This window comes from Brachycentrus maculatus, unplaced genomic scaffold (genome assembly GCF_059751285.1).
Source record: "Brachycentrus maculatus isolate JH-2025_06_01 unplaced genomic scaffold, ASM5975128v1 h1tg000248l, whole genome shotgun sequence".
Classification (NCBI taxonomy): domain Eukaryota; kingdom Metazoa; phylum Arthropoda; class Insecta; order Trichoptera; family Brachycentridae; genus Brachycentrus; species Brachycentrus maculatus.
In genome coordinates, this window is record NW_028280999.1 from 185,562 (window position 1) to 204,018 (window position 18,457).

Sequence of the window (18,457 nt, forward strand, 5' to 3'; positions counted from 1 at the left end):
TAATTCCTTTATTTGGTCTGTCCATCTTGTTGGAGACCGTCCTCTTGCCCGCTTGCCTTCAACTGTACCTGTTACTACCAGTTTTTCAAGACTCTTCTCGTTCTTTCTGGCGATATGCCCAAAGTAAGACAGAATCCTTTTCCTGCAAGTCGTGGAGAGTCTTTCTGTCACTGTTCGCGGAGAATGGAGACGTTTGTGCGTCTTGCAGTCCAAGGAATGCGCAGCATCCTCCTCCAGCACCACATTTCAATATATATATATATATATATATATATATATATATATATATATATATATTTATATACATGTATTAATTTTTCTTTTACGTTTTATTGAAGTTTGAAAGCAATTACATAGATACTTAAATAATAAAAGTGAAAAGTTGAAATTGTTAACAAGAGATATATATATATATTTTTTTTAAAACTGTTCTATACCAAAGTGACAAGTGTTTTATAGATTTGATATAAAGTTTGGTGAGCGAATCGAAGCGGAGATCACCACCCCCGATGGAATGTAAATCATTCCTCTCCCCTAACTCTGCCAGGGGATCAGAATCAGCAATAGATATCATTCAAGAATTCGAACTCTCTCCGCTTGATCAAGGTAAGATTTATTTATATCATTTCTAAATTGATTAAGACCCAGTATTCGTTTAGACCCAACTTAATTTTCTAATTTTAAACTATTAATTAATAAATTTATGTTCCGTTTAAGTCTTAAATCGTTCATTTTGTTTAACTAACTAACTAACTAACCATCACGCCGCTTCCCCGCAGGGGTAGGCAGAGAGAATAGAGCGCCACACCACTCTGTCCTTGCAAACATTCTTCGCCTCTTCCACGTTCATGCATCTCCTCATACATACCCTCCGATTGTTACGACTCCTAACCTGACCACATTCAAGTATTTGGTATACCTGATCGTGCCATGTTTTTCTCGGTCTTCCTCTGCTTCTTTTCCCGCTAACATTCGCCTCATAAATTTGTTTTACCGTTCTTTCCTCACTCATTCGTTCTACATGTCCAAACCATCTCAACACACCTTTCTTAATTTTATCGATAATGCTTATCTCAGCTTTGCATTCCTTCCTTATTTCACTATTCGTACATCTATCATACATCGTTTTGTCGCACATTCTTCTCAGAGATCGAATTTCGACTGCATTCAGTCTACTTTCATCCTTCTTTTGCCAACTCCATTTTTCACTTCCATACATTAGAGTTGGAACCAGGACTCCGTTGTGCACTGCCAGTTTAGCTTCCGCTAATCCAGATAACATTTTACGTAATTGTTTTTTTCTTTCTTTAAACACCTTTTACAAATTTTTCTTCGAAATAAGTACATGGTTTTCAAAAGAAAGACTTATTTAAGTGAAAGGAGTATTTTTTCAAAAAAATATAAAATTATTTTTTCTGTATAAATATACTGTCCGCCTACGTAGTGTAGTGGTCATCACGCTCGGCTACCGTTCTGGAGGACCCGGGTTCGATTCCCAGGGGGGGTAAGAATAAATATGAGTGATTTTTTCACTGTAATATTTATTCAATATTACCCTGGACTGGTACTTGAAGCGGAGGGCTGATCACCTTTCCTTCATGTGTAAACGATCAAGATAACACTGCGTTTATATGACGCAGTGCCCTACGCACCATTAGGGTGCGGATAAGGGTTTTATAGTATACAATATAAATATATTTCTAAAAAACAAAAAAAATATTCAAAAAAATATTTAAAAAAAACGGGCGTGAGCAGACAAGTGACCTCTCCGATGGTCTCCGGTGGAATGTATGCTACTTAACGAATGCTGGGTCTTAATCCCATGCCCTAAAATGAGTAATGAAAATTACTTATCTGGAATATTATATATGTGACTTATATATGTAATATATTTTTTTAATCTTCTCTTGGTGTTGGCCTTGTGGCCTGTTTTCAAGAGGGATTAGCATCCTGCGATGTCGATTCCCAGCTATCGATCCATCTCTTTGGTGGTCTGCTCGGGAGTCGTCTACCATGGGGTTGGCCGCACAGTGCGATGTGGGGGAGTCTGGATGGTTCCATTCTCCTCACTCTATCCTATATCTAAACTCTAAGCTTTTCAGCTCTTTAACTATTATTTTACACTTAAATTTACACTAAAAAAACACGTTTCTTATACATGTTTCTTGTATAACATGTTCCTAATAATATGTTTCTAACAAGTTTCCAATATATTAAGATGTTGCTATGATGAGATTACATTATAAAATTAATTATGTACTAAGTACCTACTTAATAATATTACGTAGATGTGACTGACCGTGACTCTTTATTTCGAAGGTCAGCCACAATAAATTATTAACAAATAAACAGTCAAATAATTTTAATTAATAAACCGGTTAGAACCGAATTTTTGTCACATCTTCGTTTCGATAATTTAACTAATTGATAATTATCTGTACCCCACCATAGATTGCGGTGGCTCAGTCTATTTAAATAGAAATGAAAGAAAATATAAATATTCTAATATATATTATATTATTTCGCAATACTTGAACTATTTTTATTAATTAAAAAAAAGATAAATATTTCTGTTTTTATTATTTACAAAAATACTTTTATTTCATACTATTTCTGTGAGCCTAAGCGGCTCATTATTAGAAATAGGTATTAAATTGTGGTAGAGTGGGTTCGAACCCAGAAACTCTGACTCAAGAGTCCGCGACACTAACCGCGGGACCACAACCCGACTAAGAAATAGTTGTATTTACCAGGTAAAACGTAAATAATAAAAAAATACAAAAAATATTAAAAATGCCATGTAACAGCAGCGCCATGAGCAAAGTTTAGTTTTGCTTATGTTGCTGTCATGTTCAATAGATGGCGCTGCCATTGTTGTAAAAAAGCTGTTTTAAAATACCTATATACATATATATGTACATACATAAAAACACGCGAATGCAACATTGTACTGAAATTTCAAAGCAATCGGTGAAAAGCGTTAGAAAATTTAAGACTTTTAACAAACGAACATTTATATTTTTATTTATGAATATGGATGGATTCTTCGTGAGCAGTGAAATTTCTTATCTGCATAAATATTTGGTTATTAATTTTTTATCTAATTTTTTCAGTCAAAACACATTTAAAATGATATAGTAAAATAAAAACAATATTTTTACAAATACTAGGTCACTATCTCTCAGACAAGTGTGCGCCAGATGGTTGTTTGATTGACGTACAGTAAAACCTCGATATACCGGACTAAGATATTTCGGCTTTAACTTTTAATTTAAGGGGTGTCCATTAAAGCAGAAGTCCGTTATATTGCGACACTTGAATTTAGGACGTATAATATCGATGTGCCCTACGTAAAGTGCTCTAACTACATTTTTGTCAATTTTGAGATATCGCTCACTCCTTTCAAGAACGTCATAAATCAAAAATCCGCAATTTTCAGTTAGGCATGTTTTCGAAATGCCCAAAAAATGTACTATACCCCAGCAAAAGAGGCATATTTTTAACTTAATATTTACCCGCTACAGGGCAGAAAGTGTTGTTTTTGCATTTTGAAGAAAAGGTATAATTTTATAATTTTTTTTAATAAAATAAATATTTTTCAAATAGAGAAAAAACCTTCAGGTTTTACCTAAAAAGATCTGTTGTACAGTAAAAAGTTCAATAAGTGGGTTGATATTTATTTTTAATACATTGTATTATATTTTTAAACTTAAAAACGTTCTCCTGAAAAATCTTTTTTTTTTATTTATGACGTTCTTGAAAGGAGTGAGCGATATTTGATGTACTATATTAACTGACCGTTATCTACAAATATAAATAAACAGAAATATATATAAAAAAATAGATTACGCCTAGTTTTCAGGCGCATAAGACTATCTACATGGAATTTTCGAAATAAACTGAACTCCAAAACCGCTAACTCCTTAATTTTGACAAAGCATAAAGTTTTAAAACGATTTAATACATTATTTTACCGTGTTTTTGAATGTTTAATACTAGTTTAGATTTTCAGATAAAAACGTTAATCAATAAAAAAAATACGTTGAAAAAATCTTCTAAGCTCTATCCTGTAAAGTAACAGATTTGCAGATAGAGTACTTTACGTAGGGGCCGTCGATATTCACAGGACGTTTTTTCATATTTCACTGGATTTTTTATCAGATTTATCCGATGTTCATTAAATAGAGGTCCGTTATATCGATGTTTTACTTTACTCGTAAAAAAATTGATGACTTAAAACGGAAAGCAGACTAAGATAAGCATTATCAATTAATTTTTTTTAAATTGTCATAAGATTCTGTTGATTTAAATATTAAAAAAATAAAAACAAAAATGAAAATACTTGTATACGACCACTTTTGAGTTTATTATTGTAAACACGACTTATTTCGAGTACTACAGATGGTCTCATCAATATATGAAAATACATACAGTGTGTCGGGTTGTATGTAGTCCCGTGGTTATTGTCGCGAACTATTAAGTCTGAGTTTCTCGGTTCGAACCCACTCTACCACAATTTGATACCTATTTCTAATAATGAGCCGCTTAGGCTTACAGAAATAGTATGAAATTGAAATATTTGTGTAAATAATAAAAACACAAATATTAAGCTTTAAATATATATATATATATATATATATATATATATATATATATATATATATATATATATATATATATATATATATATATATATATATATATATATATATATATATATATATATATATATATATATATATATATATATATATATATATATATATATATATATATATATATATATATATATATATATATATATATATATATATATATATATATATATATATATATATATATATATATATATATATATATATATATATATATATATATATATATATATATATATATATATATATATATATATATATATATATATATATATATATATATATATATATATATATATATATATATATATATATATATATATATATATATATATATATATATATATATATATATATATATATATATATATATATATATATATATATATATATATATATATATATATATATATATATATATATATATATATATATATATATATATATATATATATATATATATATATATATATATACATATAAATATATATTTACGTTTTAATGAAGTGTGAAAACAATTACATAGGTACTCATATAATAAAAGTGAAAAGTTGAAATAGCAAACAAAAAACATTTAAAAAAAAAACTGATATATAATGTAATGTGTACTTAAATGCATCCATTTATTTTTCGACGCTGTCTGACTATGCTTTTGTACGGCGAAACAGCTGTCATAAAAATAAAACAGTCCATAGAATAATACATCGCGTTTTGATTTAAATCAAAAGTAATGATTAAGCAAATAGTGAATTTTATTTTCTATCAATTGGCCTGTTGCAAAAGACAGTCATAATTTAGCAATTTACATTGTGATGAGCATGTTATCTTATCGGATATGACAATATTTTATTTGCATTTTGACAAATACTTATAGTGAAATTTGTTTGTATTATTCTTGATGTTTATTTTTAAAGATATACTTATTTATTGACTTGGCGTTTAATTTGTAGAACTCCATTTTAATTTATGTATTAATTTTAAATCAAACACAGAGTTTTTGAGTCAAAATTGATTTTTTAAATCAAACACAGAAAACAAATATAAGGGTATATACCTACATCCCCCATTAGCGACTGTTGTCTCCCATAAATTATTGCTGCACATGTTAAAACTGTCACTTAGAATTGTATAGCTACATAAGGACCGTAGTCCATTTGATCTTCACATTCGTTTGATAATGCCCTAACAAGGCGAAACAATTGTCACAATATAATTTTTTATGTGTTTTTTGTTAATAAAATACAACTTAGTAGACTCAAAAAATCTGTGTTTGATTTAAAATTAATACATAAAAAAAAAAGATATACTTGTTTGCTTATAACTCAAGTCATGTTGCAAATAAAATGATATTCCCATTATTAAGTGTCCAAATCTTTGTCCACAAATCTAGGTTTATCCACTTTACCGCGGTGGAGATCCCGGGTTCGATTTCTAGGAGAAACAAAATAAGTATTTGCGTTGTCAGAAATGAAGACTCTAAGAAGCATATCAGGCAAGAGTCGAGATAGAATAAGAAACGCCAGGATCAGGGAAATATGAGAGATCGAAGATGTCGTTAGGTGGGGAAGGCAACGATGGAGACAATGGTATGCGCATGTGAGGAGAATGGAACTCCCAGACTCCCCCACATCGCACTGTACGGCCAACCCCATGGTAGACGACTCCCGGGCTGATCACCAAAGAGATTAGTCGAGGCTAATCCCTCTTAAAAACAGTCCACAAGCCCTACAACAAGATAAAGAAAAGCAGGAAGATTTTTTGACATCTTAGCAAAGATGAAGAAGAATATGAAATCTAGGCATTTTACGACCGTCATAGGCTGGTTTAAGTGATCACTTTACACACATGTAACATTCATCAATTCCAACCATGACAACCTCACTACTTAAATTCTTTGAACTTCTAGATATCTTCTAGACTCGAAACATTTGTGGATGTAATCCAGGAGACCGACCTCACATACAAATGAAAGAGTTTTTGCTTCTCTCATCCCACCATAGATGTCTCTAGTGAAATTCTAGCGAAGTCAAACACTATGTTTCGAGTTTGATCAATATATCTAGAAGTTCCAAGAATTTGAGTAGTGTGGTTGACAATCATGGGTAGAATTGGTGAATGTCACACGTGTGTAAAGTGATCACTTAAACCTGGCTATGGCTAGCACAGGTAATCCAGATTTGTGAACAATATGGACACACTTAAAATGTTTTACATACTTAGTATGTTTTTTTTACATAACATAAATTTATTTAAATCACAATTTTAAATATATTATTTTTTTTTTAAATGCAGAGACCCACCAAGCCACCTTGTGTATCTTGTCGGTGGAGTTCTTTTTTAATACATTTTTAATGTTTTTAACCATTTTAACCTAATATACACACAAAAAAGAGAGAAAAATTAAGAATTAAACATTTTACAGTTTTCATAAAATTAACTCTTTATCATTTATTCCTTTATTTGTATTGTAGATTGTGTCTAGCAATACTAGGTTTCGTTTGTACCTAAGTGGAAATGTGAAAATGTACATAGATTGTAGACAAGTACTTTATCAATTGTAATATCGCAATTAAGAGAAGGTTCAACCTGTCTGGGAAAGCTTATCTCTAAAACGATAACTGATAACAGAAATACAATAAGTAATATTTCAATATTTTATTATTAACTGGAAATAATTGCACATATCGCTCACTCCTTTCAAGAACGTCATAAAACAAAAACCTTGATTTTTCAGGAGAACGTTTTTAAAGTTTAAACACAAATATACAATGTATTATAAATAAAGATTAAGCCACTTTTTGAACTTTTTAAAACCTGAAGGTTTTTTCTCCAGACTTCCATATTCTTCTTTATGTATGTTGAAATGTTAAAATATAAATATTCGTTTGTTAAATATCTACATCCTAATGCAGATATAATTTATTAAATAAAAAAATTAAACGTACCATAAATTTATTCTACGATACAGTTTATAAGAAAACTCTTCTTTTTATCCAAAATTCTACTTTTTTACATACCAATTCTGTGTTTTTTTTTAAATCGCTGATAGTTTTTTTTTTTGCGAATAATATTACACAAGCTCTGTCGGAGAATTCTCTGTTTACATTTAATGCCCTCGTATATTTTTATTGGGGGCAAATTGAATAATATTTATTATTCATTAGGGTTGGTTTCGGGCCGTCGGAAGGGTGTTTTAGGGGTGAGTGCGGCGCGTCACTTCCGACACTCGTTAGGGATTAATTTTCAAGCGATACGATGTTCAGCCATAATATTTCCCATAGATAGCTATAAGAGGGACAGCTTCCCAGATCGTTGGAATAATCTCCCTTCAAGAGGGTCAATAGAGACAGTCAACAATGCTTGATCTATTGTCTGTGATAATATTTTATTTGTTCAAGTGTCATTTCTATTAAATTTGCCACTATTTGTTTGTTTATTTATTTGTTATCAGTTTTCAACGACACTGAACCGTTGATAACGGTTACTTTGAAATATTCGCATTGATTAGAACGCCTATGATTTCATTGGTTGAAGTGTCCAGAAAGAATAACGTCCAAAATAAATTATTCCAACCAATGACAATCCAATGGCGTCCTATCCTCTCTGCTTACCCATGTAGTGATGGTAGTAGTAATAGTAGTATCAACATATTTATAAAACAACATTTCGAGTGTGTCTAAATACTTGTTCACAAATCGGGATTAACTCCAATTATAGGAGTTATTTATCTTTTTTGCATCTCAAGCCCCGTAAATGCGCAGACTTCCATATACTGTATGTATATATATATATATATATATATATATATATATATATATATATATATATATATATATATATATATATATATATATATACACACTATATATATATATATATATATATATATATATATATATATATATATATATATATATATATATATATATATATAGTGTGTATATATATATATATATATATATATATACATACAGTATATGGAAGTCTGCGCATTTACGGGGCTTGAGATGCAAAAAAGATAAATAACTCCTATAATTGGAGTTAATCCCGATTTGTGAACAAGTATTTAGACACACTCGAAATGTTGTTTTATAAATATGTTGATACTACTATTACTACTACCATCACTACATGGGTAAGCAGAGAGGATAGGACGCCATTGGATTGTCATTGGTTGGAATAATTTATTTTGGACGTTATTCTTTCTGGACACTTCAACCAATGAAATCATAGGCGTTCTAATCAATGCGAATATTTCAAAGTAACCGTTATCAACGGTTCAGTGTCGTTGAAAACTGATAACAAATAAATAAACAAACAAATAGTGGCAAATTTAATAGAAATGACACTTGAACAAATAAAATATTATCACAGACAATAGATCAAGCATTGTTGACTGTCTCTATTGACCCTCTTGAAGGGAGATTATTCCAACGATCTGGGAAGCTGTCCCTCTTATAGCTATCTATGGGAAATATTATGGCTGAACATCGTATCGCTTGAAAATTAATCCCTAACGAGTGTCGGAAGTGACGCGCCGCACTCACCCCTAAAACACCCTTCCGACGGCCCGAAACCAACCCTAATGAATAATAAATATTATTCAATTTGCCCCCAATAAAAATATACGAGGGCATTAAATGTAAACAGAGAATTCTCCGACAGAGCTTGTGTAATATTATTCGCAAAAAAAAAACTATCAGCGATTTAAAAAAAAACACAGAATTGGTATGTAAAAAAGTAGAATTTTGGATAAAAAGAAGAGTTTTCTTATAAACTGTATCGTAGAATAAATTTATGGTACGTTTAATTTTTTTATTTAATAAATTATATCTGCATTAGGATGTAGATATTTAACAAACGAATATTTATATTTTAACATTTCAACATACATAAAGAAGAATATGGAAGTCTGGAGAAAAAACCTTCAGGTTTTAAAAAGTTCAAAAAGTGGCTTAATCTTTATTTATAATACATTGTATATTTGTGTTTAAACTTTAAAAACGTTCTCCTGAAAAATCAAGGTTTTTGTTTTATGACGTTCTTGAAAGGAGTGAGCGATATGTGCAATTATTTCCAGTTAATAATAAAATATTGAAATATTACTTATTGTATTTCTGTTATCAGTTATCGTTTTAGAGATAAGCTTTCCCAGACAGGTTGAACCTTCTCTTAATTGCGATATTACAATTGATAAAGTACTTGTCTACAATCTATGTACATTTTCACATTTCCACTTAGGTACAAACGAAACCTAGTATTGCTAGACACAATCTACAATACAAATAAAGGAATAAATGATAAAGAGTTAATTTTATGAAAACTGTAAAATGTTTAATTCTTAATTTTTCTCTCTTTTTTGTGTGTATATTAGGTTAAAATGGTTAAAAACATTAAAAATGTATTAAAAAAGAACTCCACCGACAAGATACACAAGGTGGCTTGGTGGGTCTCTGCATTTTTTAAAAAAAATAATATATTTAAAATTGTGATTTAAATAAATGTATACAATTTATGTTATGTAAAAAAAACATACTAAGTATGTAAAACATTTTAAGTGTGTCCATATTGTTCACAAATCTGGATTACCTGTGCTAGCCATAGCCAGGTTTAAGTGATCACTTTACACACGTGTGACATTCACCAATTCTACCCATGATTGTCAACCACACTACTCAAATTCTTGTAGCTTCTAGATATATTGATCAAACTCGAAACATAGTGTTTGACTTCGCTAGAATTTCACTAGAGACATCTATGGTGGGATGAGAGAAGCAAAAACTCTTTCATTTGTATGTGAGGTCGGTCTCCTGGATTACATCCACAAATGTTTCGAGTCTAGAAGATATCTAGAAGTTCAAAGAATTTAAGTAGTGAGGTTGTCAGGGTTGGAATTGATGAATGTTACATGTGTGTAAAGTGATCACTTAAACCAGCCTATGACGGTCGTAAAATGCCTAGATTTCATATTCTTCTTAATCTTTGCTAAGATGTCAAAAAATCTTCCTGCTTTTCTTTATCTTGTTGTAGGGCTTGTGGACTGTTTTTAAGAGGGATTAGCCTCGACTAATCTCTTTGGCGATCAGCCCGGGAGTCGTCTACCATGGGGTTGGCCGTACAGTGCGATGTGGGGGAGTCTGGGAGTTCCATTCTCCTCACATGCGCATACCATTATCTCCATCGTTGCCTTCCCCACCTAACGACATCTTCGATCTCTCATATTTCCCTGATCCTGGCGTTTCTTATTCTATCTCGACTCTTGCCTGATATGCTTCTTAGAGTCTTCATTGCTGACAACGCAAATACTTATTTTGTTCCTCTTAGAAATCGAACCCGGGATCTCCACCGCGGTAAAGTGGATAAACCTAGATTTGTGGACAAAGATTAGGACACTTTATTAAGTGTCCAAATCTTTGTCCACAAATTATTATAGGAATATCATTTTATTTGCAACATGACTTAAGTTATTAGCAAACAAGTATATCTTTAAAAATAAACATCAAGAATAATACAAACAAATTTCACTATAAGTATTTGTCAAAATGCAAATAAAATATTGTCATATCCGATAAGATAACATGCTCAACACAATGTAAATTGCTAAATTATGACTGTCTTTTGCAACAGGCTAATTGATAGAAAATAAAATTCACTATTTGCTTCATCATTACTATTGATTTAAATCAAAACGCGATGTATTATTCTATGGACTGTTTTATTTTTGTGACAGCTGTTTCGCCGTACAAAAGCATAGTCCAGACAGCGTCGAAAAATAAATGGATGCATTTAAGTACACATTACATTATATATGCATTATATATATATATATATATATATATATATATATATATATATATATATATATATATATATATATACATATATATATCATTATTTTTTGACATCTCAATATAGATAAAGAAGAATATGGGAGTCTGAGCATTTACAGGGCTTACGACCTTCATAGGCCTGGTTAAGTGATCACTTTACACACGTGTAACATTTGCCAATTCTACTCATGATTACCCTCTACTTGAATTTTTAAACTTTTAGATATATTCATCAAGCTTGTAACATAGTATGCGCGAGTTCACAATAGGCATCTATGGTGGGATGAGGAAAGCTTTTATTAACTAGAGGCTCTTTCCATTTGTATGTGAGGTCCGAATCCTGGATTATATTCACACACTTAAGAAACGCTTGATTTTCAATTAATTTAAGCTTATAATTTATCAAGTTTCTTAAATAAAACAACTTTGTTTTAACCACTTTTGATTGGTACGCTTTATCCAACCTGTTTCAACAAGAACCTTGTCATCATCAGGGTTTATGTACTCAATTCTAAAACATTGAAATACTCATAGTTAGGTTATAGTTATGACCCTTCCCTTACGATACCAAAAACTCCACGAAAATAGAATTTAAAATGTGGCACAAAGTATTTTATTTATTGTTTCGGCATTAACTTTGTGGTAAGACATGTTACAATGATTAAAGAAAACACTTGTTTTTTACCACTTGAGATTTATTATTGACTACATGTTTCAGAAGTTAAACTTCCATCATTCAGGTGGTCATAATAACTAAAATATAAAATTGTTCTATAAATAAGGAGAGGGGAAAGTTAGGGGGAGGGGGTTAGTACAGGGCGGAGTTTGAAAACAAAGGAAAAATGGAAAGCAAAGGTGAAGAATTTTGAAACAATATATTATTTAATAAAACTCAAGTGGTAAAAAACAAGTGTTTTCTTTGATCATTGGCACAAAGTATTTGCGAAAAACATTCAAGAAATAATCATTTATCCATTGAATTTATTCAAACATTTTGAGTGTGTCCAAATACTACACAAATCATTTATGAACAAGTATTTGGACACACTCAAAATGTTGTAAGAGTTAATTTCATATTAAAAATGTTTATTATTTTTTGACATCTCATCAAAGATGAAGAAGAATATGGAAGTCTGGGCATCTAGGGGCTGACGACCGTCATCGGCTGGTCTAAGTGATCACTTTACACACGTGTAACATTCACCAATTCTACCCATTATTGACAACCACACTACTCAAATTCTTGGAAGTTCTTTATATATGAACCAATTTAGAAACCTTGTTCTTGAATCACTAGAACTTCACTAGAGACTTCACTAGAACTTCAATATTGGTGAGATGTAAAGAAGCCTTTTATTAAGCAGAAACTCTTATATTAGTATGTGAGATCCGAATCCTGGACTACAATCACACACATGAGAAACGCCAGAAAATACCATTTTCATTTTTATTATTTAAGCTTATAATTTGACCAAAAAATGTTTGTTTTAATAAAAGTTACCGCAATTTTTTGACGACTCCAATTTTATTACGTATTGCGGCCATCTATAAAACTCAAATCTTTTAATAATAGATTTATGGAAGTCCTAAATACCTTTCTATTATTGGAGCACACGTGCTAGGGTGCTGGCACGTGCCGGGCACGCGCCGGGCACGGCGCGGACACTGCGCGGCCGTGGGCATCGCATAACACAAGCCGCTTAGCTGGGGCCGATAAAAAATACTGTATTTACAGGATAATGATTTTATATTAGGGGAAATTTGATTTGACGTTGGATGATTGTTGATAAAAAGTAATAAAAAATGCTGCCAATTTTTTTCAGACTTGTTCAGATAAATATTCAAAAATATTCTTCTTCTAACCCTTATCCTCGTTCAATGGTGCATAGGGCTCTTAGCAGCATCATATATTGTCAAACTCTTTCAATAAAATTTCAATTTGAACACAATTTTTTTTCTTTCACAAATGTTTTATTTTATTATTATTTCTAGTACTTTTTTTATTCATTTGATCCTTATATTTTATCCTTATAATAATAAGGCAATTTATCGTCAAAATTACCTAAATATTATAAAATAAGCATATTATACAGTGGGTATACTGAAAAAAACGTTAACTCTAAAATTCCTGTTTGAATAATCCCTGTTCTTTAAAGCTTTTAGCCTGAATAAAATACCCGCTATTAAACTTAAAGTTGAATTTACCTTTAAAACCACATAAATATGACATTTTAAATTACTTACTTGTATTTTGCCAGTTTATAGAACATTGAAAACCTTGTAATATGCATCATTAAGTCAAAATTTCCTATTTTCGAGTCAACGTTTTTTGCCAGTATACCCAAGATATATTAGTCTCTTTTTTATAGGTTGCGTTTTTCTCTCATTTTTTCTACAATCTTATATCTATTTTTCTTAAGCACTGTTCTCATAGCTTTATTTCGAAGAATCCTCAATTTATTTTAATTTCCTTCATTGGTCATAAATAATACTGTGGAGCAGTAATACCTATATATCGTAGTCGTACAGGAGAAAGTGACCAACTAACAAAACGTAAAATGTTCAAGAGGGCCGTTCAACTCACTTTTGCTTGGCAAGAAAATAAACATCAATGCAGTTGGTCATTTTTAATAAGTCAATATATTATACTTCCAAGATTAAAATCCTTTGGGATTTTTTTCAGGGCAATATTAAGCAAGGATATCACATAGTCAATGATCACGTGTTTGTAAAAAATGCACTTGGTCACTTTCTCCTGTATGACTACGATATATGGAATAATTATTGTGTTTCTATATTTAAGTATGTATAATTTGTTATATAATATTAAGAGATAAAATGATAATTTTACTAGGTGTATCTTTTTAATATATGATTCTGGAAGATAATCGTTTATCGAAATGTCCCATCAAAAATTATATTTTTATACTTAACTATTTCACCTAAAAAAAGAATTCTGGGGTCAATTGGTACACCTTTTATAAGTGCATGAACTTTTTAAGTAATATATAATAAGAAATGTTTTCTAGGGATGGAAATTTCTAGAATTTCTAGAAATGATTTCTAGGGATGGAAAGATTGATAAAGACATGGAAAGGAGAGTGAATGCTGGGAACAAAGTTAATGGTGCACTGAAATCAGTTATAGCAAATAAAATCAGCGGAAGCTAAACTGGCATTGCACAACGGAGTCCTGGTTCCAACTCTAATGTATGGAGGTGAAACATGGAGTTGGCAAAAGAAGGATGAAAGTAGACTGAATGCAGTCGAAATGCGATCTCTCAGAAGAATGTGCGACAAAACGATGTATGATAGATGTTCGAATAGTGAAATAAGGAAGGAATGCAAAGCTGAGATAAGCATTATCGATAAAATTAAGAAAGGTGTGATGAGATGGTTTGGACATGTAGAACGAATGAGTGAGGAAAGAACGGTAAAACAAATTTATGAGGCGAATGTTAGTGGGAAAAGAAGCAGAGGAAGACCGAGAAAAACATGGCACGATCAGGTATGCCAAATACTTGAAAGTGGTCAGGTTAGGAGTCGTAACAATCGGCGGGTATGTATGAGGAGATGCATGAACGTGGAAGAGGCGAAGAATGTTTGCAAGGACAGAGTGGTGTGGCGCTCTATTCTCTCTGCCTACCCCTGCGGGGAAGCGGCGTGATGGTTAGTTAGTTAGTTAGTAAATAAGAAATAAATTTGTTTAACTGTTCTTTCTTCACTCATTCGATCCACATGCCCAAACCATTTCACCCCACCTCTCTTGGTTTTGTCGATAATGCTTACCTCAGCCATGCGTTCTTTCCTTATATCATCATTGGAACATCAATCATACACAGTTTTACATTTTGACATCAACATAGATGAAGAAGAATATAGTCTGGGCATTTACAGGGCTTACCACCGTCAAAGGCGTGGTAAAGTCTCTTTACACCGTGTAACAATTACTAATTCTACCCATGATTGACAACCACACTACTCAAATTTTTGGAACTCTTGGATATATTGATCAAACTCATAACACTGTATTTGTGAGTTCACAACAGCCATCTATGTTAGAATGATGAAAGCTTTTTTATTATTATAAATTATTATTATTAATTTTTTTTTGACATCTCATCAAAGATGAAGAAGAATATGGAAGTCTGGGCATTTACGGGGCTGACGACCGTCGTAGGCCGGTATAAGTGATCACTGTAACACGTGTAACATTCAACAATTCTACCCATTATTGACAACCACACTACTCAAACTCTTGGAAGTTCTATATATATGAACCAATTTAGAAACCTTGTTCTTGAATCACTAGAACTTCACTAAAGACATCTATTGATGAGATGAAAAGAAGCTTTTCATTGATATTTTCAATATTATTACTGTTTTTTTTTTGTTTTGTAAGTAAGTGTGTACTGATTACTAAAGGAATCCAGAAATGGCGCTAATGCTAGTTTCTGGCCTGCAAAAACAGTATTTTTTCTAACTTATATAAATGCGACATTCCTTGTAGTGAATACACGATTACATTTTTTTAATTATATGTATTACGGCTCTTTAGGCATAGCCTGTGTTGAGCAAACACTGTATTGAACTCACATATTTACTTAAGGTCCGTTTTACCCCATAGTTTTGTCGCAGTTAGAGATCGCATTTCGTTTTCATTCAGTCTACTTTCATCCTTCTTTTGCAAACTCCATATTGATTATTTGTTTTTTTTTTCAGATTGCAATAAGGATATTCCGAGAGAGAAAAAATCATGGATCGGCGCAAGAAGGTCCATTCAAAATACAGCCAGTTGGTCAGGACCTTTGAGAGCCATAAGGATCTTTCTCCTACTTGCCTTTCTACCTGGTCTCTTGATAGCGGTTCCACTTTATCTGAGGTAAAGTTTTAATTTTTAATTTTTTAATGAATTATTTACACAAACGTGATTATTGACTATTTGATATCTTACTAGCTTAAATTGCCCTGAAAAATCCCAAAGCGATTTTAAACTTGGAAGTACAGTGGAACCTCTCACAACGAGCATAATTCGTTCCGGAATCTAACTCGTTAAGCGAAACATTCGGTATGCGAAGCACTTTTTGTATTGACTGGCGCAGAAGTCCCGTCTTACGAGTTAATTCTGTAAAAAAGGGACTTGACCTTTCCCTGTTACTCGTTATGTAAAATACCGCTCGTTAAGGGAGCAACTTTTAAAAAAATTCAACGCTCGTTATGCGAATTCCTCGTTATGAGAGGTGCTCGTTATGAGAGGTTCCACTGTATAATATATTGACTTGTTTAAAATGACTAACTGCATTGATGTTTATTTTCTTGCCAAGCAAAAGTGACTTAAATGGCCCTCCTGAACATTTTACGTTTTGTTAGTTGGTCACTTTCTCTTGTACGACTACGATATATTTTATTATGCATTTTGTTTTTCAGATATCATGTGTTTTCTGGGCAACTGTACCCTGTTGGCATGAGCGATATGAGAATAATTGACAATAAAGTTTCTACAACATGGTGTCAGGTAGGATAACATACTCGTATTACATATCGCTCACTCCTTTCAACAACGTCATATACTCATTAAAAAACTTGATTTTTCAGGTTGTTCGTTTAAAAGCTTGAAAATAAAATGAAATAATAATATTTCACAATTATCATAATTTTATGGTATTTGATGTTACATGCATCGAAATATGTCGCTCACTCCTTTCAACAATGTTATATATCAAAAATCGTCAATTTTCAGTTGTGCATGTTTTCAGAATGCCCAGAAAACGTACTATATCCCAACAAAAGCGGCATATTTTTAACTTAATATTTACCCGCTACAGGGCAGAATGTGTTGTTTTTGCATTTTGAAGAAAAATTATTGTTGAATTATTTTTTTTAAATATACTAAATATTTTTCCAATGGAGAAAAAACATTCAAGTTTTACATAAAAAGAATCTGTTGCAATAAGTGGCTTGATATTTATTTTTGATACATTTTTTTATATACTGCACAGTAAAAAGTTCAATAAGTGGCTTGATATTTATTTTTAATACATTGTATTATACATGGCACGATCAGGTATGCCAAATACTTGAAAGTGGTCAGGTTAGGAGTCGTAACAATCGGCGGGTATGTATGAGGAGATGCATGAACGTGGAAGAGGCGAAGAATGTTTGCAAGGACAGAGTGGTGTGGCGCTCTATTCTCTCTGCGGGGAAGCGGCGTGATGGTTAGTTAGTTAGTTTTATTCCTTTCTTTATTTATGTGTATTTCATGTGATCTAATAAAAGGTATATTTATTAGAATGTACAAATTTTGGGTTTTGATTTTTTTAGAATATATACTTATATATTTTTTTAAAATTATATTTTTTAACTTTAATTTTAATTACATTTCAACAACTCTTTTTAAAAAAAAAAAACAATTTTTTGTATCATATTTTTATATTTTAAAAACGTTCTCCTGAAAAATCAAGTTTTTAAATAAATGACTTTGTTGAAAGGAGTGAGCGATATGTAGTTTTGACATTGAAAATTGTCAACAGACATCAAACACTGTCATGTTGATGATCTAATCGTGATTGTAAATTATAAGAACGAGGAATTATGTCTAATTGTCTGTCGGCTGGAAGAAATTTCTAAAGAGCGATAAACCCACCGAGTCAAGAAATAATAAAACAATAATTACTATAATCTGTTTGGCCAATGTTGTACATACAATGTGTTGTACAACTTTTTCAACGATTTAGTATGGAATTACTGTAGTTCGTTTCACGTTTGTCGAATTTCTTATCTTGCCTTTTATTTTCATTTCAGAAAAGTATGAGGAAAAAATGCTTGCCTTATTCAAAAATCATTATGCGTTTTTTAAATATTTTTTATTTATTTGTTTAATAGAGTTTCAAAATATATTACAATTTAATTCATTAGCTACGCACATCTATCTACTTATAAAGTATTTTATACTTGTTAGGCTGTATCTCTCCAA

The 18,457-nt window shown here is 31.3% G+C and overlaps 1 protein-coding gene across 6 annotated transcripts in view; it reads left to right on the forward strand.

Moving 5' to 3' along the window:
- LOC148306154 (uncharacterized) overlaps window positions 1-18,457 on the forward strand; it is a 35,894-nt gene that overhangs the window by 4,100 nt on the left and 13,337 nt on the right. For 2 of the 6 annotated variants that reach the window (XM_088265543.1, XM_088265541.1), the window contains exons 2-4: window positions 339-606; window positions 16,207-16,366; window positions 16,912-16,999. In XM_088265543.1, the coding sequence (XP_088121669.1) occupies window positions 510-606; window positions 16,207-16,366; window positions 16,912-16,999 (345 nt within the window). In that variant the 5' untranslated portion in view covers window positions 339-509. The remainder of the gene's footprint in view (window positions 1-338; window positions 607-16,206; window positions 16,367-16,911; window positions 17,000-18,457) is intronic. The other 4 variants (XM_088265546.1, XM_088265545.1, XM_088265544.1 and 1 more) reach the window with 3 other exon arrangements.